Genomic DNA, 25,066 nt, shown 5'->3' with positions numbered 1-25,066 from the left:
TAGATTTATACTGTAATTTGAAGGAATAAACACAGTGCTGCACACAAAGCTCCCAGAAGAATCTAGGCAACAGATACAAGAGAAGTGGTATTAGCAAATTTCAAAAATCACTCCCCACCTTTTTTATCTTGTGATTCTGGCGATCTAACCAAGGGGCCTTGTGCATGCTAAACAAGCACTCCACCATTAATTGTACCTTTCTGCCATTCCTTCTCTAAATTTCTAAAGAGACCCAATACAGAAGCAGGTCAGTTATCTGCCATTATAGTAGCTGGGTTATAAAACTGTTTTTCCCCCTTCGAGATGAAGTCTCACTGAGAAGGTTCTGACTGGCCTGAAACTTCCCAGGTAGACCAGGCTTGCCTCAAGCTCTTAGACTCTGCCTCCTAAGTCCTGGGATTAAAGGTATGTGCCACAATGCCTGGCTCTGGCTATAGAACTTTCCAAAGCTCTGGTTCCTCGTTTTGAAAATACTCATTTTAAAAATACAATGATAGTATTAAATAGATCCTATAATGAATGAGTGATAGTTTCATGTAAGTTGTGGGACAATACAGCTTTGTTTCTTTTTTTTCCTGAAATGGTTTCAGGGAAGTAAAAATAGGTAAAATTCCTTTCTCCCTTTTACTTTATTTTTAACATTCTCTCTATACAATCTAATGTTTACAACTTTTGTCTTATCTGTTTGTCTATTTCTTCAGTGTTGGGAATTGCATTTACAGCCTCACATGCTATGCAAGTGATCTACCACTAAAGTACACTCCTCACCAAGCATTTTTGTCTATTTTATTCTGAACTGTCCTAAGGAGAGGGTATAGTTTGATGTCCCACTGTTCTTGAATACTTGGGAGCGTTTCTTAAGACAATGCTGTTTGTTCTATGTATGTAACACAGCAATTAAATTTAACATGGAGACAACATTTTATCTCAGTATTAACTCTTTAATTTTTTGTTTGTTAATTTTTATTAATTATGTCATTTTTATCTCAGTCCATATTCTAATTATGTCTGATAACATTTCTAAAATTTCTGATAAGGTTCTAGGAGCACATATTATATTAAGTCTTTAAAATGGGAGCCACTCTATGTGACTGATCCATTTACAATGTGGTTGGTTAGCAAAGAACAAATTAAAGTCATCACTATCTTTTTGAACACTTGATTATTAATACATAATTACACTTATGTTGAAAAGTAGGAATGTATTATCCCTATTCTTCTGTTAAGATTAAGTAGATACTAGTTATTAGAACTATGTTGAGCTCTGGAATGAAAAATATTCTACTACCATTAATTTATTAAAATTCAATATTAAAGAAAAAGAGGAAAAACACGCTCTCTGTGCTATTAAGCAGAATTAAAGATTAAAAGAAAGTGGGGAAAGGTAGTATATTAGCTAATTTTCTCAAAATGCCTGAGAAAGGTAAAAGAAAGAACAGGTTGTTTTTGACTCAGTCTGAGGAGGAAGGCACATCATGGCAGGAAAAAAAGCAGCACAGTGGCATGAGGCGACTGAATTCACAGTCAGAAAGGACAGGAAGATGAATACTGGATCTACTTGGTCCTTTTGTCTTCAGCATACAACCCTAGCCCACAGGATGGTGTGTCCCACATTCAGGGTTTATTTTTCCTCTTTCTTAATTAAACCTCTGTGGAAACACCCTCAGAGGCCCAGAAGTGTTTTCTCAGTGACTCCAAATCCATTCAGGTACATTCATCACATAAAGTTAATGAACATGAATACTTTTTAGAGTGTCCAAAATAACAACATTGAGTTATGAAAAACAGAACACAAAGAAATGTAACATTCACATTCCAAAGCATGAAGAAATTTGACACAGAAAGTTGTTAGGTCTGTGGGCCTTGAGTGAAGATCTATCCCAACTGTGGATTGAGCCATGCCCTGGGCAGGATCTTGGGTCATATAAAATGGAGAAAGTAAGTGGAGAACTAGAAAATAGATTCAAAGTAGGAAAGGTAAAATTGATTTGGACAAGACCATTAAAGTTTCATCTGCCACCTATACATGCAAACAAATGCATGAAAGATGGTCTTTAAGATGTACAGCATTTAAATCAATTTACTGACATCATAAAGTATATCTTGACCAAGAAGCACACAGATTGTACTTTCTAGAAAATAACCTAATTCCTTAGTGAAATATGCAACTACTTCTAAATGCCTAATGAATCAAGGAAATCAGCATGAACATCTAAAAGCCTAAGAATGAGAGGGGAATAACTACATACAAGAGTGTAGGGCAGAGCACATGGGAACCCATACTTTGCATACATACAGGCCTCAGTTTCAGGAGAACAGGAGTGAGAGGGTGGAGGAGGGGTGCGGAGGCTATGTGGGAAAACCAAGGCAGAATTTTTAAAATGAGTTTGTACCATAAAAGTTTTAGCAGATAAGAAAATCAGAAAAAAACTTAATGTCCAATGTACCAAAAAAATCTACTTTTTTAATTTTAAGAATTTAGAGATCTACACAGACAGATTTTAGATGCTTAAACCATGAACAGTTTCCGTGAGGGGCCCAGTAAGACTTCTTAGAGATACGAAAGATCAGCATTTAGAATTTACGCAGAAGGAAAAGGCTGTGAGATCTACAACAATCCAGAGAAGAGAAGGTGACAGTGGGAGGCCCCATCCCCTAGGCCTTTGTGCTCATGCACAGGACAGTAGCATGGGATACAGCATCTACAGAAAGATAGCAGAGCAGGAGAGAGCCCACAAGATCCTACGTAACTCATCCTAAAGGAGACAAAAGGGGGACTCAAGAGGGAAGGACAACCTTTTCAAGAAAGGCTGCAGAGAAAACAAACAACCACAGTCCTAACATCCTGCCCCAAAACAGAGAATCTTGATTTAAATATCACATTAACTAAAAATTAGTGTAAAACGGACTATGAGTTTAAATATAAACTATAAAACTATAACCCTTGAAGAACAAATTACAGGATATAGACTCAGAAACCACAGCTAGAGAGGAGTTCATAGATCTGACATTACAACTACAGTCTATTAAAAGAAAAAAAGATAAACTGAACTTTATCAAAATTTAAAGCTCTACAAGAGCCTGTTAAACTTTAAAAAAAGATAAACTACAGGTGGGAGAATGTATGTATATAGTACATATTCCCAGAAAGAACTAGAATGGAGAATACAGAATCAGCACTCAAGGCTCGATAGAAAAAAAGCCGTCTAGTAAGGAAATGGGTGAAAGAGCAGAGGGCACCAAGAAAGGATACGATCACAGCTACTGCGGGAATGCACATTAACCCTACACTGACTTTCCACTAGAAATTAACAAGAGACTCCTTGAAATGCTAACAAGAAGGCTGGGAACATTTGGATACCCAGTGAGAAAATTTAATACAGCAAGGCCACTTTCAACATACATTTGGCAACTTCTTATACCATTAAACAAATGAACACATAATTTAGCAAATTAAGTTTTGATCATTTATCCTAGAAAAAGTAACATGTACACAAAAACATAAAACCACAGTAAAATGTACACAATTGTTCACAGTAGCCTTATCTATGAAATGGCCCAGTCTAGAAATGACCTTTTACAAGTTAATGATTAAGGAAAACAAACATAAGCAAAACAAAACTATTACTTACAAATTACAAAATACTGAAAATAAAAAGGACAAACTCTTAAAACATGTTATGTTGAATGAAAAACAGACAATCGGGGTTGGGGATTTAGCTCAGTGGTAGAGCGCTTGCCTAGGAAGCGCAAGGCCCTCGGTTCGGTCCCCAGCTCCGAAAAAAAGAACAACAACAACAACAAAAAAAAAAAACAGACAATCATGAAAGATTGAATACTTACAATTCCACTTTTATAACAATTTGGAAATGACAGAAATCATAGAAATGATCCAGAGGACAGATTGGAGCTTGTCAGGCTAAGAGAGAGATGCACATGGCTACAAAATATCAACAAGGAGGAGGAGTCACTGGACTGCTTTGTGAATGTTTGCCTGTGAATGATAATGTACATGATTAAACTCTAGAGCTCTAAATAGAGTAATAAATGAGTGAGGATAAAACAGACATCTCTGGGTGATTGTATGAATATTCTAGAATATGGTAATATAGTCTTAGAAAATTATATCATTGCTGGGAAAATCAGGAAGAGGATATACAGAGGATCCCTTCACACTGTTTTGTAACACTAGTAATCTACATTTACTTCAATATTACTGAATATCTATGGAATACATTCTAAATCGAGCTTCTTAAAAATCAGTTATCAGATTCTGGTGGCAGGTAAGAAATACAAGTGCTATGTCTACAATAAAGCATATCTCCAGGAAATAGTCAGTATCATACTTCTATGTACAACACCAGAAAGTCTATAAATTCACAAAGAAAAAGGGACCTTTAATCATCAGTAGGGTCAAATATTATTCAGAAAGTTCTACTTAATGCCTAAAGGAAAAAAATTGGAAGAAACGAGTGCTGCTCCAGTACAGAGCCGCCCTCATGTCTGTCCTTAACACTCTCTTCAGTGTCTACAGAACTCTCTTTCCTTTCTTCACTGAGATCCAACTGTGAGAAGTTCACCATGTCTATTCTCAGAATCTATGCCAGAGAGATCTTTGACTCCTGTGGGAATCCCACTGTTGAGGTGGATCTTTACACCACAAAAGGTCTCTTCTGATCTGTGGTGCGTCCACTGGCATCTATAAATCCCTAGAACTCCCAGACAATGATAATTCCACTTCATGGGGAAGGGTGTCTCAAAGGCTGTTGAGCACATCAATAATACTATTGCACCTGCTCTGGTTAGCAAGAAATTCAATGTTGTACAGCAAGATGTCATGTTGTACAGCTGATGGTCAAGATTGACAGCACGGAGAATAAATCTAAATTTGGTGCAAATGCCATCCTGGGAGTATCCCTGGCTGTCTGCTGTGGTTGGTGCCATGGAAAAGGGGGTAGTGCTGCTTTACGGTTACACTGCTGACTTGGCCAGCAACCCTGAAGTTATCCATCCATCCTGCCAGTCCCAGCCTTCAATGTGATCAACAGCAGTTCTCAGGCTGGCAACAAGTTGACCATGCAAAAGAGTTCATGATCTTGCCAGTGGGGGCATCCTGTTTCCAGGAAGCCATGCGCATTGGAGCAGAGGTTTACCACAAAGTATGGGAAAGACACCACCCATGTGGGTGATGAGGGCAGATTTGCACCCAACAAAGAACAAAGAAGCACTGGAGCTGCTCAAGACTGCAATGGCAAAGGCTGGCTACACTAATCAGGTTGTCATCGGCATGGATGTGGCTGCCTCTAAGTTCTACAGGGCTGGCAAGGATCACCTGGACTTCAAGTTTCCAGCTGAGTACAGCCGGTACATCACACCCAATCAGGTGTACAAGTCCTTCATCATGGACTACCAAGTGGTGTCTGTTAAGATCCCTTTGACCAGAATGACTGGGATGCTTGGCAGAAGCTCACAGCTAGTGCAGGCATCCAGGTGGTGGGGGGTGACCTCACAGTGACCAACCCTAAGCAGATTGCTAAGGCTGTAGGCAAGGAGTCCTGCAACTGCCTCCTATTCAAAGTGAACCAGACTGGTTCTGTGAGCGAGTCTCTGCAGGCGTATAAGCTGGCCCAGTCCAATGACTGGTGTCATGATGTCCCATCGTTCTGGGGAGACGAAAGACACTTTCATTGCCATCCTGGTGGTGGGGCTCTGCACTGGACAGATCAAGATTGGTGCCCCTTGCCGATCTGAGCACCTGGCCAAGTACAACCAGACCCTTAGAACTGAGGAAAAGCTGGACAGCAAAGCCAAGTTTACTGGCAGGTCCTTCAGCAAACTGCTGGCCAAGTAAGGCATGGACTGGAGATTCCTGGAGCTACCGGATCCTCTGTCCCTGATGTCATCCAGGTGGCTCAAGGCCAGCCCAGTGCTTGCCCTCCCATGTCAATGCTTCCTTAGATGTCCACCCCTGACCACCTGGAGCCCTGCTGGAGACCCCAGCTTTGTAATCATGTGATTGGTCTGAATCATTGTTTCTGTCACGTGGCTTCCCAGCGAGTGTCTGAGGCCCTCAGAACTCCAGTGTAATACCTAGGGTGCCCACCATCAAGATGCCCCCAGTGGTTTGCATGTAAAAATAAAAGCTGCAGAAGCCCCACATAAACAAACAAACAAAAAAATGCAATAACTTTAAAAGACTCCAGAAATGGTAAAAAGAAGATGGTAATATTTATGGCTATATGAATAGGATTGAATGTCCATATGGCTTAAAGATAAACCATTTACAGTTCTCAGAGAATGGGGAAAAACACACTTTACAATAAAGTAATATCTAATGAGGACAACTACTTCCAGCAAGATCTAACTTCTCTATATACAGTTATAATAATAGCAGAAAGTATGTTTGCCTAAAAAAAGCTACCAACCAAGAATCAAGCAGGAAGCTACATGAAACTGAACTTAATCCCTGCCAATTCCTATGCTATAGCCTCAACCTACAACGTGGCTTTCTTTGAAGACAGAGATTGTGAAAAAGTAGCAAATGTCAAATGAAGTCATATAGACAGAGCCTAAATTATTATGAAGCAAGTGCCCTTGCAATGAAAGAGATATCAGCATTCTTCTCTCTAGACCAGAGGACTTGGTAAGTAGAGTCTGCCATGTAGGAGGTGCCCTCATCAAAAACGTAAGCAGGCCACACCCTTGATCTCTGTAACAGCCAGAACTACAAAGACATACATTTTTGTTTTTGAACCCATCCACCAAATGTATTATGGCAGCCTGAGCAGGAAAACCTGCACACAGAAAGTCTCTAACCATAAATGATTAAATACAGACAGGAGTGATATTAATGATCGTCAGGTTACTATTTGGCATCTAATAAAAAGATTGGACCAATAATTTCAGTTGGAGATTAGACTTTAATTCAGTAGTTAGGAAGGCTTATAAACATTAATATCCTGAACAGAAGCGTAGCTCAGTGGTAAAATTTTTGCCTAATAAATATTAGGTCTTGAGTTCAATCTTCAACACCACGAAAAGTGAAAGAAACAAACCTACAGTTCAAAGGTTTCAAACAGAACACCAGAACAGGACAGGAGACCTAGTATAAAACACCAGCATTAGGAACTAACTAGAAAGATGACAACATAACTGATGATGTAACACACCATATCATAATAAGCCAGTGCAATACAGTAGAACCCATTTAGTAATGATTCTAAACGTTCTAATGAACAGAGTGATGGCCATCATTTAAAACACACAGCTGAATCTTAAGAAATGGAAAGTGTGGGCTCAAGAAAGGTCAAAGTAGGAAAGGTGAAGCTGTCTGAAAGAGAAAAGAGGACCAGCAGAATAACTGGTAACTCCCAATCCTAACATTCAAGAACCAAGTACCAAAGGGCTTCAGAAGACAGCAAACAGTAATGGTAACTGACAAGGTTTTCCCTCTTCAAGGAATATCAGCTGTGTTAAAGAATTAACTGCTGTAGAACTACTGCTGAAACAAAGTCACAAAACTTACTTATGAGAGTATCCAGAAAGATACTAAAAGCATAATTTATTTCTGTGTCTATGGCTAGACCCTGAAATGCACAGGTAACGATGGACTGGTTGAACACTGCTGGCATTTGTCCCATTTCCAATTATTCACAGCAAAGCTGATTTTCTCAAGTACTCTGTCTCACCCAATCCTATTTTAGGCAATAGAATGGAGATCTGCTCTCTACCAATTCTTTTTTTTTTTTTTTTTTTTAAAGGAGGGGAGGGAGGAACCTTGGAGGAAAAGAGGGGGAAGGAGAACATGATCTGGTATTGGGTAGGGGAAAAGGACTGAAGTCCTGAGGACCAGCAGAAAGAATGGAAACAGGAAACCTGAGGAGGTAGGAGGTTAGGAGAACCCTCCAGAATGTATGAGAGTGAACATCTGTTTACAGTCTTTCTACCAGATTTTTTTTAATTGAACTTTTTTTAAAGATGTATTTTATGTACATGAGTGTTTGCCTGCACATACAGAAGCCTATGTACTTTGTGCATGCCTGGTACACAAGGAGGTCAGAAGACGCAGTGCTCTTAACCCCAGAGTTATTCGTGCCATGTCAGTAAGAGTAGCCATATTGTTTTAGCTGATCCAAGAGTACCCAAGCAACAACATGAAGACAACTGCTGGCCTATGCCTGAGAAACACAGTTAGATGAAGACTAAGATGGCGAGGCTCAGACCATTTTTTGTGTTGATGTAAGAAAGATTTTCTGTATAAAAATATTAGTAAAAACTAAAGGATTATTAGCTCCAAGTTTTAGGAAGTTTACAATGGTTAAACATTATAGATGCTGAGAAGAACAGAGCGAAACTGTGGAATGAGAAAACTGAGAAGGCTATAGAGAGCTACAGCGGAAGGGGGCAAAGGCGAAGGGAGGGTGTAAAGAAGTGTAGATTAGGATAGGTTAACAAATACTTTGATCCCACTTTCCAAATCCAAAGGGGTTGAATGTCATTTTAATCAAAGCAACTGTCTTTATCCCAAGAAATAATTTAATTTTGTCTTGGTCTCCAATAGGTGGCAAAAAGCCCTATTTTAAAAATACTGTTTTTTTTTAATGGAGTAAGTATTTTAATGAAACTTTTGTTTGTATAAATTTTGTTTATTCACAATCTAATTACACATTAATTCTAAAAATAATTCTTTGTTCTCCTTGGCAACTTCCTACAAAGGAAATGTGACATTCCTTTTTTCATTTCAAAATCACCTTTGTTAATCAATATTCACACTGGCAGCTTTGCCTAGTCTTGTTCTCAAAGCACCTTCAACATCTCCCAGCTTTAGGGAGGTCTTTGTATCTTCCTCTTGCCAAGCAAAACAAGTAATTACAAATCAAAGGCTGGAAAAGTCTTCTGTCAAAGCAATGTTCTTCGTTCTTCAAGGGTCTTGTAAGCACCCTTTAGTCTTGCCCAGTATGTGTCCTAGTCAGCAGTGGCCTGTGCACCTCTTCCGAATACTTATTTTCTAAAAAGCTGTACGTTCGTTCATTCAGGAGCCTGGAGAGCAAGAGCTTCACTTCTGTAATCCACCTGAGGAACTGAACTGCTAAAATGCAGCCCAGAAACAGGTATAGATTGTGTCTAGCAAATACATTAATTACCACATTGAAAACTGTTAAAATACAATGTTTATTTAGTAGAAAAATCTTTAAAAGAACGCAATTATTAATTTAGAAAGAACTTTAAGGATTTCCAGATTTGTAGTCCAAAAATTTTGAGAAAACAAAAACCAGAACCTGGGCGTTGGAGAAGAAGACTAGGGGAAAAACCAATCAACAAAACAAGTCACAGAAAGACACTGCCATCCTTGAAGGACTAGAGGACTATTATCTCTTGATTTCAATGCTCCTGTCTCCTTTGACTTGAGACTGTATACTGTGCTATTTTCAAGTTATGCACCCATGACTTATTGCCTATACTTTTATCCCTAAGCCTCCATAACAGAAAATGTTTCTCTAAGCAAATCTCTGGAACAAGCATAGCAACGTTCCAACTGGATGTAATGTCTCCTTGAGGTTATGTCTGATCTGCTTATTACCTTGCATCCAACAGTTAGGTGAAAAGATACTTGCTTTGATTCCTGGTCAGTACTACTAGCAGAAAAACCTATCTTTCCCACTAACCATTATTGATGGTCATCTGTCCCAGGAGTAGGTTCTGTGCGTGTATGTGCATGCCCTCCCTTTCCCTCTCTCCTCATTCCCTCTCATTCCCTCCCAGTAAAAATAAGATTGTTCTTTTAAATCCCAGGTTCACTTTCTGTAGTTGTATGGAAGGCTACATACTGAACACTGTCTCCATCAATGTGAGGTACCTCAAACCAGCCTCACTTCAAACTACACTGTTTGGGTTCCATAATTAACATTAAAATGGTTTTATTAGCAAACATTTCTCCATTTTTTTATTCCATAGTTGACTAGGTTTTAAAAAAAAACTATTTATTACTAAGGTTTTCAGAAGAAACATCTACAACTTACTTTTCAACAAACCAGGCTATCAAGGGAGAGACACTACCTCTAAGACCCTTACTGCAGCAGCATGGTAGTTACTTAAGTCTCCAAGCTTCAAAGGGCATTAAATGTGCAGACACCGTTCTGTGTGGGTACAGAACCACCTTCTAAACTTTATAAGTTTATTCTATTATCCTCTGATTTCAACTGGAGTTTTCCACAAAACTGAATATATTCAGTTAACTCATTGTGCCATTTGTAACATTAGGAAATAATTATAAGCCCACAAAACAATGGACTTAAGAGTATTTCAAGATCACTTGGGATAATTCTAACCATTGGAGAAATTTGGCCGACATTTCGTTCAGCAGCTTCCTAAGCTACTGAAATGATCCATCAGTGGAAACATTATGGAACCCAAATCCCCGCTGCATTAAAAATGCCCATGCATGAAAAGTTATTTAAATCTGAAATATTTCTGGTAAAACTAACAGGTAAAATAAATAGGTTTATGAACTTGTTTATAAAAAATATTTAAAGGGTTTTTAGTTACTTTAAAGGAACTTAGGAATCTTCAACACTTTCTATTCTGCTTCTATATATATGCTATTTCCTTGATACAGGAATGGCATTAATGTTACTCAGCTTCAGATAGTAGTTTTGGACTCTCAGATAAAATGAGAAGAAGCCTTCCACTACTTAAAAATGACAACTAACATCAAGCACTAGACTGTCATTTAAAATACTTTTATATAAAAATAAAGGGGTGGAAAATAATTGTGTTAAGAATTAGAATGGCCAGTAGATAAGGCAGGAATAAGCAAAGTTTCTCTGTGGAGGGCCATACACTTATGGTCGCTGCTGCTGCTACTGTCTTGTCTTTATAGCATGAAAACAGTAATAAATATAAATGACTTCAGCTGAACTTAAAACAATTTGCACGGGGCTGGAGAGATGGCACAGCACTTAGGAACACAGGCTGCTCTTCCAGAGGACCAGGGTTTCATTCCTGGAACCCACATAGCGTCTCATAATCATCTGTAACTCTAGTTCCAAGGAATCCAACACCTTCTTCTGGCTTCCCAAGGCAATAGATATGGGTATAGTGAACAGAGAATTATGTAAGCAAAACATCCATATGCATAAATACAAATTCATTTTCTAATTAAAAATTGTATTTATGGACCCTAAAATTTTATTTCACCTAATTTTATGAGTCACAAAATTATGTTTTGACTTTACTGACCCTTGTTTTTTGAGATAGGGTCTCACTATGTAGGTCAGGACAGGGTAGCCCAGAACTATGCATTCCAGGCTGACCTCAAACTCATCATAATCCTCCTGCCTCAGATTCCTAACAGTTGAGGTTACAGGTATGAGGTACCATGACCAGCTTTTATAAACTCATTGAAAGTGTTTAAAACAAATAACCCCTGTCCCCCAAAAATCATTAGGTCATGGTCTGAATAAAAAAAAAACAATTAAAAAGAACAGGTGGTATGCCTGAATCTGCCCTTCAGACTAGGAGTTGCTGATCTTTGGCCTAAAGAACAAGGAGAAGGTGGGGGAAGAGTAGAGAGCTATTTGTGAACATTCTGAAGTTAAACTAAACAGTAAGGTAGCCGTCCCTTACAATATATGTACATTACTGTCAGATCCAGTTAGAAACAGTCACATATTGCTGTCTTTAACATAAATATAAAAGCAATTCCCAAGAAGTAGTCACTGAGTCACAAGTAAAATTAATTCTCTCATAAATACCAGTTAGAATTTGAATTCATTTTTTTCAGAAAGTATCCGAAAATTATAGTGACAATTATATTAATCATTACCATTTTGTCTCTGAGTCTCTCTCCACGGATATAAAAGTCTGCACAGCCATTCTCTTCCTGCTGAGGGACTCTGAAGACAGTGACAATGCTCAGTCCGCTCCCTCCGAGTGGTAGCCATCCACCACTTGAGTCATCTCTGGTCATCACCACAGCTCGCACTCGTGCATAACTATTACTAAAACAGATGCAAAGATTGGGAATTAGCTCTTCCATAAACAACAAGAAAGCCAATCTGTTGGTTCTGTTTTAGAAGCCAAAGACAACATTAATTACTATGCAGTAACTGCTGTGTATATTACTTCCGTAATAATGCATAGGGGGAACCAAACTTTAAGGAGAAATTCACAAACTACAGGTTATTCTTTATTTTGAAGGTTCAGCCCACAATAAGACTACAGGACTCTTACTTCAATTCATTTTGGTAGACAGAGCATATCTGGACCACGCTGCACATGCCATAGAAAATTTGTCACCTAGCCTATGTGTATACATTTGCTTCAACATTAAAACAAGGACAATTATTGCTATATTTATTAACTGCTTCTAAGTTCTTAACTGTTCTGGAACATACCATAAACAAAACTTTGAAATAAACATGCTTAGGCTTAGAAGCCCACATATAAATTTTTCTTCTCCCAATGGGGAGCCTATACCATTTTTACAAATAAGAGGGATAAATGCCTGCTTATTCATCAATCAAACATATCTGTGGAAACCTTTCGTGTTGTCATTTTGCGAGATTCTCCTCTTAAATGAGACGAGTTCCATTTCATAATGTTCTCCCCAAATTAGCAATGAGTATTTACATAATCTAGGAAATTCACTTAATGCATTAAGTGTCCTATACAACTGACATGTAAGCCTTTATTTTTGAAACTTTTACTGATTATTAACAAATCCTTTCTAAGTCTGCATAATGAGTCATGCAGGCTTAGAAAATACCCTGGCTACACTTTGGACCTGTGTTAATTAGGAATCATCAGATGAGGTTATACACTTCTAAGTGTGTGTGTGCAGGCTTTGAACTGCGGCCTGGTACTCGGATGGTACTGTGCTGGTCCAGTAGCTCCTCTTTGCTTCGGCGGCTGTTTCTATTATTTAATTTTTAAAAACTATAAAGTATAATTTCTCTATTCCCTTTAATCCCTTCAGCCCCTCCTATACACACCTGTAACCACCAAAATGTATACATGTGTATATACACAGCTTGTTGTAAGTATTTGTGTCCCTCAAAAATACACTGCTATCTAAACCCAAAGGTGAGGTATTTGGGTCATAAAGCAGCCTTAGTAAACAACAGGGTCAGTCACCTATGGTCCTGAAAGTGGACCCTCAACAGACAGCCTAATCTTAAAGTTCTTATCCTTCAAAACTGTGAGAAAGAAATGACCCAGTTGTGCTTCACATTGTTGTAGGAGCCCAAACTAAGTTATGTAGAACCACCATGGAAATTAAGATAAACCATTTCTGCTAGACCAGAGAATCCCCTTTTGCCTTCTTTCTGTTTTTATTTATAACATGTAGCATGGCCCATGCTAAGATTTCATATATACTGAAGAAGGGGGTATTATCATTATCTTTTTTTATCAGAAGTTCATTTGTAAATTTTACTAAATAATCTCCTAGTTGAATCAGTATTGATTTCCTACACTAAGAGGAACTTTGATCATTACAGTTTGTAAACTGCGGTCAAACCCTTATACAGATCATCTTTTCTTTAATCCCATTTTTGAGAGGATCTAAAGTAACCCAGGCCAGCCTAGAACTCACTATGTAGCTGACAGGGAGCTATACAAGTCTTTTATTAGCAATGCTTTCATATTTCTTAAGTACCTAGACATGAAATTATTACGTCAAAAAGCAGCTGCATGTTTAACCATGTACAAAGTTAATTTGCTTTACAAAGTAGTAGAAACTCTACACCTCATCAAAAATGACAGCGTCACACATTCCACATTCCTACTAATGTTTGGTTTTCAATATCTCAAATCTTACTGTATTGTATACATTATGGTGCAATTTATCAACAATTCTTGTTTTGTTTCTTTGAAGATTAATGAGAGCTAACATAATTTCATTTGGCCATTTGCTTATCTTCTTTTTAAATCTTTCTATCTCTCCTCTTTATTTTTTCAAAGGCAGAGTCTCATTCTGTAGTCCTGGCTAGCCCAGAGTGCCTATGTCATATAAAGCAAGTTGACCTCCAACTCAAAGAGATCCACCTGTCTCTGCTTCCTGAGTACTGGGAATTATATTGTCTTTTTTTATTTTCAGAAGTTCTTTATATATTCTGGACACAAGTGTTTTGACAAACAATATTATTCTGCCCTGTTCTGTGGTTAACAGTGAGGATCTGTTTGACTGTGACAGCACACACCTTTACCATAAGTACTTAGGAGGCAGAGGCAGACAGAAGCCAGTCTGGTCTAGTTGACTTAGCAAGTTCTATGCTGGCCAAGGCTACACAGTAAGAACCTGTCAGAAGAAGAAGAAAGAGGAAGGAAGAAGGAAGAGGAAGAAGGGGGAGAGGAAAAAGGAAGAGGAAGACAAAGAAGAAAGGAAAAAGAAAAAAAGTGGGGATTCTAGTTAAATGTCCTTAAGTAAGTTAGATGTAGGTTTGGCCACATCCTGAGCTCTGAGGCCTTTGGAAAGATACCAAAGCTTCTATGCCTCATCTTTGAAGTAACAGTACACATCTTTATTACAAGCAAACAATGCCTCACAGAGTAAATGCTGTATTAAGTACATGAGAAGAAAACATTTAAAACTGAAGTTGCCATTCTGGTTATTCTAAGCCAGGCAGTGATGATTTTCCATTGCTGGAGACAACGTAACTGGGGTAGTTACATTCTGAAAGGACTTTTTTGTTTCTTTTTTGTTTTTAATTTAAAACCAATACAGTACCTAAACATCAGATCTCTGCTCTCACTTCAACAACCACGAACAGTAGAATTAGCTACTACAGTGTCACACAGGGCTGAAAAATGTCTAATGAACAGAGGATGATTTCCCATAGTTCTGAAAGCTATAAAGTCCTAGATCAAGAAACAGGAAACTTTTGTTCAAGAGTTCAAGTCTCTGTCAAGATGTTCCCTTAAACCTTGTGATCTCCACAGAAGGAACACTGCCCCCTAAAGGATTACATGTTAAAGGTTTGCTGTTCAGCTGATGCCATTCTTAGTCAAAGTGGGACTAGCAGGAGGAAGTAAGTCACAGGAGCATGCCCTCAGAGAACATGCTAAGTAAGGTCCTTGTTCCTTTCCCCTTTTTGCTTCCTTGCCCACTAGGGGTTAAGCAGCTCTGTTCGATGGGGTGAGTTCCCTGGCATACCACAGACCCAAAGTGCCTGATCCAAGTGATTACCTACAGAGATCTCTGAAATTCTAAGCCAAAATAAGATTTTTTTCCTTTAAAGTTGCTTTCCTCATGTATTTTTCACAGCCAATGGGAAGATGACTAGCACAGAAGTTTACTGTTCATGTTAAAGTTCTGTATTTTATCTTGTTATTATCATCTGATATTTATTCTGTTAACTGAGCAACTGGAAAAAGAAGTAACCAAGCACTATGGCACAAGACTGACTCATACAGAATGGTGACTGGCTGGCATTAGTTTCATTTTTCTTTCTGAACATTACCACGGTTTTGCTTCCCTACAAGTCTAGTAAGATTACGATTTGCTTAAAATGCTAAAGGGGGTGAAGAGAGACCTCGACTGCCTAGAAAATGTACATTTCTCTTCTAGAACTCAAGTTGGATTCTATCACCAACCATTTCTTGGGGTCAGAGAGCTGTTTCAATGCGTAGAGACGTTTGCCATCAAGCTGAACTGTTTCATCCATGACAAATGTGATAGAATATGAAAAGAGACTCCCAAGTTTTCCTGTGATCTTGACTCCCATGCCACAGCATAAAACCTCCTCACCAAAAGACATACAATATTTTTTTAAAAAATGCTATAAGCTTAGTAAAAAGAATGCTATAAGCCTAGTAAACTAGGAAAGAACTATTATCTTAGTGATAGAGCTTAAATAATATCTATTAAGAATTTGCTCTTTAAGGGGAAGCCCTGGGTCCTGCTAAGACTGAACACCCAGTGAACTAGATTGTTGAGGGGAGGGCGGCAATGGGGGGAGGATGGGGAGGGGAACACCCATAAAGAAGGGAAGGGGGGAGGGGGATGTTTGCCCGGAAACCGGGAAAGGGAATAACACTCAAAATGTATATAAGAAATACTCAAGTTAATAAAAAAAAAAAAATTTGCTCTTTAGACCAGAAATCCTTAATGTTCCATGTGTATAACTTGGAAGGGATTATGAATTCCCCAAACTGTGTTTCTTTGTACTTTAAAAAAACAGTATGTATATGTGCATATTAGTGCAGGAGTGCACACGCATACACACACACACACACACACACACACACACACACACACACACACACACACACACACAGAGGTCAGAAAAGGGAATCCGATCCTCTGAAAGAGTGGAAAGAGCTCCCAGTCACTGAGTCAACTCTTCAGCGTAACAGCCCCCAACACACACACTCCTGTATGGCAATGTAAAACTCTAACAAATGTAGTGGAAAGCTCTTTTCTTTTTAAAAGAATATAGGTGTATTTTCTTTTATAGAGATAGCACATAGTTTTAACCACAACATTTTCGATTAATGTAAGAACCATGGCTACACAAAACAGAATTTCTTGTCCAGCTCTGTCTTCTCTCAGGGTTCCTAAGTATTTGTAGTCATCTGTCTGTAGTTTATGCTTTGTCTGACTGTCCTTAACATTTGTAAAATAAATTTCTTTCCTAATTTTTCTCTCCTCTGCCTCTATCTTCTATAATATACCAACTGACACACATCTTGATGTGGACTTACTAAACAGTTTATTTAAATTTCTGGTTCCCGAATAACAATATAACATTTCTATTGCCTTAAAGACACTGGGGCTGTGGTAATCTGTTCCAGCAACAAAAAGAAATGAATAGAAAAGCATGAAGGAAAAAATCCTGAGCATATGAAAGTTATCATATACAGATGAGGAAAACTACCATTTTCCAACCACAAAAGATAAATAACTGCCCTTCTTCCAGCTGTCTGTGCCCCATCCCATGTATCCTTACAATGACAGAATATTTTCTGATTATTATTTTTACAGTATTCATTATGGCATATTTCAGACACACAAGTACCATTCAATCATTCAAAGTGATAAGGCAAAAACTGAGAAAACCAGCACACGACAACTCATTCATCTATCCAATTAACTAGTGGGCACTATTTTCAAGTCATACATATACATACACAAAATAGGAAAACTATGTTCCCTTTCCTGTAGAGGCTTCAATCCCCTTTATTTGGGAGAGGATGAGAAACACGATCTCACTATGTAGCCTAGGTTTCCCTCAAACTTGAGACCTTCTGCCTCAGATCCTGGGTGCTGGGATTATAGGTAAGCATCATTTTGCTTAAGAGTCAATAATTAAGCCTTGTACACTATGAGCAAGATTATTACTCATTAATGAGATAAAAGAATGTAAAACGCAGTAAGCACGGGAGAAGACTGATCTGTGTTTTCAGAGATCTTTCTCAGAACCTTGATGTTCTAATCTTGAGGGTAGTTATTTTCTCATTTGAATAAGAAAATTAAGGACCGAGTACAATTAGAAAGTTTTAAGTCCAAATTACTCTTCTACACTAGTTTAAAAGTAACAGAAACATTTCTCAGGTAGTAACCATTAATCCAAAGTACCAAATGATTCATATACATGTACCTGTGTACACATCATGTCTGTGTGTTCTAACATGGCTTGTGTTGCTATGGTAAAACAGTAACCTAAAGCAACCTGGGGGTATGAATGAGCTTACTAGGCTTATAGGTTATCATCTGTCATCAAAGGAAGTCAAGGCAAAATTCAAGACAGGAATGTGGAAGCAGGAATAAAGCAGAGATCATGGAAGGAAGCTGCTTCTTATAGCCCAGGGGCGGTACCACTCTAGGTGAGCTTAGCCCTTCCACCTCAATTATGAGTCAAGAAAATTCTCCCCAGCATGTCCACAGGCCAATTTTATGGGGCAACTGAGGGACCCTTTTCCTGGGTAACTATTTATTTCCCATTTTCTTCTATTAGATTCAGAGTATCTTGACTCTACCCTGCATTTCAAGTTGAGTTTTCTGCAGGGTGATAAATATAGATCTATTTGTATTCTTCACACAGCCATCCAGCTTGACCAGTCCTATTTGTTGAAGATGCTGTCTTTTATCCAATTTCTATTTCTGGCTTCTTTGTTAACGAATGGAATCGAAGTGTAGTCCCAGACATCTGATTTTTAACTGTTTCTACATTCCAATTTTTAAAACTGTATTTTCCAATTAAAAAATGTTTAAAGTTTCAAGGCAACCCTACTAGTTAAAAGTGATAACCTAGGGGTTAGGGATTTAGCTCAGTGGTAGAGCGTTTGCCTAGTAAGCGCAAGGCCCTGGGTTCTCGGCTCCGGAAAAAAAGAAAAAAAAAGTGATAACCTTAGGCTCTCCCTATTTCATTTTCTGACCTATCAAGTAAAGTAATGCCTATTACCACAGTTTTATAAGAAATAAATGAAGACATCTGACATGCTTAGTACTGTGTCTTCTCATACACAGGTGGCTAATAAATGTTCTTATAATAATCTGACTAAATTAACTGTCTAATGTTAATATGCATATTCTGGAAATGTCTTGGTTTGTGTTTACTATGATTTTGTGGAAGAAACCCAGGAGGTAAGGCCCATTCAAAACCTTGAGTAAAGATTATTAACCACAGCTAAGAATCAATAATCACTTTTCTAAATCTGTCACCAATTGTTTACAGAATAGAAACACATTTAACCAAGTCAGATATCTGCAAAGTCCTCAAAGAGAAACAGAATTTTCTTTTAATCTGAAGATGAATAGATGTTGAATTACTGTTTTAGAATGAACATTCAAAGTTCTAATCATCAGTATTATCAACATGCCAGAGTACACACTTAACACCTGTGACGTCTGGTATGTGATTTCCATAATCTCAAATCTGAACACAGCATAATGATGGTGATCTCAAGGCCAACCTGGGTGATACATAATGAGATCCTGTCTTCAAACAAATGTAAAGGAGCCATGGGAGACAGAGGAGTCCATAGAGTACTTGCCATGTAAGCGTGAGGACTTGAGTCTATGTGAAAACTGGCACAACAGCACACCTGTGATCCTAGCTCTGCGAATCCCTACAGATTGCTGAAAAGTCAGTCAGGCTAGCTGGATCAGAGCTTCAAAACAAGGTGGAGAGTGATTAAGGGAAACAACTGGCATTGATCTCTGGCCTACATACCTTCTCAAGACCCTAGGTTAATCCAGCATAGAGATGACACAGCAAGGAAAAGCAGTAGGGTAAAGAGAAGCCAACATTAATGCTAAAACTAATTCAGGCTGAGATAAAAATTTTATAGAGCATTAAAAGGAGATAAATTTGACTATGTTATATATTACTACACAGCAAGTCATTATGAACAATAGAGAGGTAACCAAAACTAAGCAGCAAATTTACAGGGTAGCACGCACGCACGCACACACCTACAAGGACACACAAATGCCCACAAGCATGTACACACACACACACACACACACACACACACACACACACAGTGTTTTCTACTACTGGTATTGATATAAAAGTTGCCAGCTAAGTAGTTTAAAACACAAATGCTCTGTGCCTTGACAGTTCAGTTTCATTTAGCGACAACAAAGGCACTGGCACTGCTGCATTCCTGTCAAAAGGCGATAGGAAAGTAGCAGCCTCCAGACACCAACATCCCCTCAGCTTACAGCCTCTTCTCCCCTCAAAGCAAGGAATACTGCTTTTGTATGAATCTTCCTGAAATTAATTCTCTCTGATCCCAATTCCACAGTTGGAAAAATGCTGCTTTTAGAAACCTATGGGATTAGACTGGGCCCATTTAGGTACTCCAGGCATGTTCTCCATAGCAATTTGAACTTCAGTCACACTTTCAAGGTTACTAGCGTATGAGTTCCAGCATTAAGGGCTAAGAGCATTTTGGGGGCAGGGGAGAAATGGAGAATACACTATTTATTCTCTTTGCCACGAATAACACATGCAAACAAACAAAAAAGGCACTCCTCTTCTCTACATAGGTATGACATTTTCAAGAAACAAACTTTAAAAAAAAAAAAAGACAAATGAGAAGGAAACTCCAAATGTCAGTAAGCATGGAAGGAAAGTAACTCAAAGGGAAAAATATGTTTATAAATAACATCCACAAGCCATCAAATAATTTAATTACAATAAAAATGATGCAAATTAGAGCCGATCAAATGCCAACAATGCATTTACTAGCTCAGAAGACAGTGAAAATATAAACTAGTTCAATAGGTTTTAAGGTGATTTATAAATATCTGTCAAAATTCAAAATATGAACACTCTTTGCCCTGGAAATCCAGTTGCTCCCTTCCTTCCATGATGTTCCTACATCCTCTTTCAGCTTGAAAGAACTGACACTTTACTATGTATAATGTCCCATGTCTCACAAACTGGCTCCAACACACCCTGATATTGCAGACTTTCCCACACTGCCTTTTAGAACACTCAACATGTGCTCCTTCCACAGATGCTGACCATCTCTCATGAGACTCAGGAGCTGTTCTGTGGAGACTAAATAGGCAACTCAAGCAGGGCTGTGCCTGAAGAAAAGCTGATGCTCTCCTGTGGGATGTGTAAAAGGTGTAAAGACACCTCCTGAGACAGGTGCTAGAAAGACACAAGCAGGAGAGGAAATTATTTTGTAAATGTTTCCACTAAGGGTGTGAATCCAAGACTGGAATCATGGACATTTAATGGTTAATGGCTAGTGTGGTTAATAACGCTTAAATCAAAAAACGGGCACTGCTCCATTTTCCTAACTTAATCTGAAAATTTCCTTTTTGCCAGCTAGGAAGGAGGTACAAGTCTACTCTCATTTGTGTTGTTAGTAGAAAAAAAAAATTGCTCTGAGCAATATCTATGTTACCAGACTTTAATGACAATTGTGTGTTTATGTATACACAAGATAAAGTAGTACCTTCCTGGCTATATGGGGTAGTAGCAAGAGCATTTGGTTATAGATCACCATTCAAGGAAATTTGGGGATCATCCAAAGAAAGGAAGTCCTTTTACTCTAAACATTAGAGGCTTTTGCTAAGTTAGCAAAACTTGTTACACTGAATTGCTTGGACTTAAGTTCCTGTGAAACCCTCTACGGCACTTACTTTACCAAATTCATGTAGGAGCAAATATTTAGCTATATGTATGTTGAGAGTCCACATAACATCTAGCTCTTAACGCAGGTAGGCAGAATAAACTGTAAGCTGCCAGTCTTAAGGGTGAAGCAATCAAATTAGGATAGAAGATACGGAGTCAGTGGCAGGGACCCAGATTCATCAACAGACTCTCACGGAGGAAATGTTAAGAGTAAATTCACACGGAGTATTAGAAACCACAACTGGGTTTTCTAAACATGGTCAACATCTGAAAGTCTTGGGAGATGCCTCCAGACATTCAATAAATACCTGAACAGGTGAAGGTAAGAGTAACAAAAATAGATAAAGGAGACATTGGAAGTGGCTAAAATTCTTCCTATAAACACTTTTCAACAGTGACTTTGGTGTGTGGGCCCTACAAGGTGACTTAAACAGCCAAATGAGAATTCAGTCAGAATTTAGCACTCTTTAGTGGTGTTCACATGGTTACATAATAATCCTAACATTTCCTCCACAGAAGGCAGTTTACAAACTTCCTCTTAAGAGACCACACTATGGGAAAATAGAAACTGCAAGACTGTGGAACCTTTGAAATTTTAAATACCCATTCTACCTAAATGCAATATAAATCGATTTCATATTCACTGAAAATTTAATGTCCTACAGCAGCACTGTTCAATAAAAGACAGATTCAAACTACTAAAGAAGATGGCACTGAATGTGGTGAGTATGTTACGTCAAACATAAATACCCACAAACTGAGTAAAATGCACCCAGAATCAACGTTGTTAGAATTAGATAGGTGCAAAGACCAAACAAACTCCAAGTCAAGGAGAGGAAAGTGGGGCGGGGAGCTGCTATTATCAAGGCCATTCTGGTCTGCACTACTAAGCTCAAATTGCCTATGTCAACTTTGATGACTGCTCTGTAATTACATGAAAGTAAATTAGGTACAATAGTGGAAGTTTATTTTAAGCTGTAAGGGGAGGGCCTGGAGAGATGGCTGAGCGGTTAAGAACATTAGCTGTTCTTCTAGGGGACCTGGGTCTGATTCCCAGCACCCATGTGGCAGCTTACAACAGTCTCTATACATCCAGTCCCACGGTATCCTATTTCTGGCAGCACTGTATACATATAGTATGGACACACATACACTAAAATAAAAAAAAAACTTCACATGTAAAAGGACACGACAGGGAAAGAAGGCATTCTAGCGCCCTTTTAGAAACTGATGTACTCATAAATAAATAAATATTCCTGCCTTTGTATTTTCTCCTGTAGAATGCGCTTTTCTTCTATATACAAACTTACATCGAATCTCAGATCTTGGCTTGGCTTATGAACTCTATGCAGTTCAGGTTGATGTTTTTTGATTTAGTTTAGCAGAAAACAGTCCATTAAGAGTGAATAAATAACATCAGAGGAATTATAAAAATAGTTAAGATGCACATGTTAAATGCATAGGAGCCTGGACAAAAAAAAAAAAAAAAAAGGAAAGAAAACCCAGCTGCTTGCTTACTTGTTTGTTTACTACTTATTTATGGCACTTTTTGTTCTTAAATTAGCTTACTGAGTCCGTGTAAGAGATGCATAAGTAGGTAAGAGTTGAGCCGTACAGTGGAACCAAACATCTGTTTAGACTCTCAGACAGCTTCTTCAAGTCATGGCAAGGCAGAGTACAACTTTGGCTTTCCATCAAGCTTAAGTCCTTCAGTCCTCCCAGCCTCTGCTGTTCACCAACAGAATGTCACCTAATAACATAGCTGAAAATCCAGACAGTCAGAACTAAAATCCACTTAAAGTCATTTTCCACAAAGAATGGATTTGCTTAACTGTTTACTGCTATCTAGAACAAAATAGCCACTAAATAAACAGGTACTTCCTTATAAATATGCCTTACTTAAATAAGTACTTCCTCACTGTAGTTCATTTTGTTAATATCAATTTTTAGAACATAGACACTGCCTGATTATATACAGTATCAATTTTGATGATTTCCTGTACAAGTATGATATACAGATAAATATATGTAGAAAACAGTTATTTCTCACACAGAGATTTTTTTATTTACTAATAAATAAAATACTAATTTATTTTGTGTGTATGTCTGTGTGGGAGTTCATGTATCACTGTACACACCTGGAGGTCAGAGGAAACCCTGCTGGGGTCACGTCTTCCTTCTACCATGTAGGGCCAGGGATCAAATGATATCACCAAGAAGAGCAACAAATGTCTTTAACTCACTGAATGATCTTGACAGCCCCAAATCTTCCTCATAGTGACTTATAAATCACTGTTGCTTTTAACCAACAAGCTATTCTTCAGAATCAATGAAGGCTGGCTATGTGCATGTGTAACACACACCTATAATGCCAACACTTGAGGATCAGGAACTCGAGGTTAGCTTTGACTACATAGCCAAGTCACAGCACAAGCTACACATAACCTTGTTTCAAAGAAATAAGCCCCTGGAAGAAAGAGGCAAAAATAAGAGGAAACGGAGGTTGTAATAGAAGACTCTGAAATAACAGCAAATATGTATTCTGGGTCTAAAAGCAGAGAGCAAGGTAGAGTTTTCACAAATTTGGCCAGCTGAGAGGTAGCATAGGATAGGTTTTGAGAATGGAAAGCCAGGACCCATACCCCACCTCCCACCCCCAATCAAAGCTTCGAAGGACAATCTGGTGGTTGATCTGTTTTAAGGAAAAGAGACAATTTGAGTAGTACAATACAATCTCTCCTGGAAGCATTCCCTTGTAGACTATAGTAATGAGAGATCCTTAAATTAACCCTTCTACTTTCTGATACCTAACTTCACATATACATGTTCCTAAGTCAAAAGACGGAGATTGAAATAAGTCTCAGTAGCTCACTGTGGTACACGCCTATCAAGACAGCAGCCCTAGGTTTCAATCCTCAGCACACACACAAAGAAAGATAGCATAAAGCTTTGAACTACCTCTAAGGTCCACCAAAGAAAATGTATTTACATTTACACATACTCTAGCAATGCACAAAAATAAATCCTTTTATCTAATCCTTCAGAGTGATGAACTGATGAATTCCTTTGGTGAAATTAAAGGGACTCTCTTGCACTCTAGTATAAAAAACAATTATCCATGTGTAGACACTGTACAAATGCCAGTGAGAAATTTCACACATTCTTTGCAATTAAGGTTCTTTAGTATAGCAAAAAGGCTTCAAAGCAAAGGGGTTTATCTTTAAAATAAAGTGAACTTCATTTTAACTTTGTCTCTAGCTAAGGGTCCTTTACTGACCACCATCTCATCAGGTTCATGAAATCCTTAGAGTACCAACAGTTTCTCTTCTTAGTGTTCAAAAACCTTGGAATTGAATTCCACTGTCTAATTAACTTGTCTGCCTTAGTTTATTTGCTAATCCTGAACCAAATACACCTTCACTTAATGAAAAGACCTGAGAGTAAAGAAAGGATGAAACCTTAAGGAGAAATTAGGAAGTCTCTACAGATAAGAATCAAGGTGCACCTGACAGACTAAAACCATAAATGGACACTACAGTAACATGAGCACAGGCTTAATTACAAATATAGTACAAGATATAAAATACATATACACTATCCAAGCATGAGCTGAAAGGTTAAAAATAACAAAAAAAAAAATATGAGTTCAACTTGGGAATTTACTGGTAGATGGCCTTACATATTAAAAAGTAAAATTATTCTAGGTGTCTATGCTGGGGAATATGATGAAAATCTAAGAATAATTACATCAAAAAAATGGAATCAAGAAAGCTTGGAATAACCAGAAAAAAGCAAAGATAGAAAAGAAAGGCAGCTAGGAAGATGCTATTTGAATTCTGATACTATTTCAGTACTGAAACCTGGGAATACAGCAGTGTCTATAAAGATATAGACAAGAGCTAGGAGGTAGAATTGTAGATCTATTATTTTTAACAAAGCCCATGGAGAATAAGCATGAAGACAAAGGG

The 25,066-nt window shown here is 38.1% G+C and overlaps 1 protein-coding gene and 1 pseudogene across 2 annotated transcripts in view; one reads left to right on the top strand and one right to left on the bottom strand.

Moving 5' to 3' along the window:
- Spred1 (sprouty-related, EVH1 domain containing 1) overlaps nt 1-25,066 on the bottom strand; it is a 67,129-nt gene that overhangs the window by 16,461 nt on the left and 25,602 nt on the right. For both annotated transcript variants that reach the window (NM_001047089.2, XM_039104539.2), the window contains one exon: nt 11,825-11,999. In NM_001047089.2, coding sequence (NP_001040554.1) covers nt 11,825-11,999 — 175 coding nt within the window. The remainder of the gene's footprint in view (nt 1-11,824; nt 12,000-25,066) is intronic.
- Nucleotides 4,538-5,851, top strand: Eno1-ps25 (enolase 1, pseudogene 25; annotated as a pseudogene).

Source organism: Rattus norvegicus, chromosome 3 (assembly GCF_036323735.1).
Source record: "Rattus norvegicus strain BN/NHsdMcwi chromosome 3, GRCr8, whole genome shotgun sequence".
NCBI classification, from domain to species: Eukaryota; Metazoa; Chordata; class Mammalia; order Rodentia; family Muridae; genus Rattus; species Rattus norvegicus.
The sequence above is the reverse complement of the archived record's forward strand: the minus strand, read 5'-3'. Positions and strand labels throughout refer to the sequence as shown.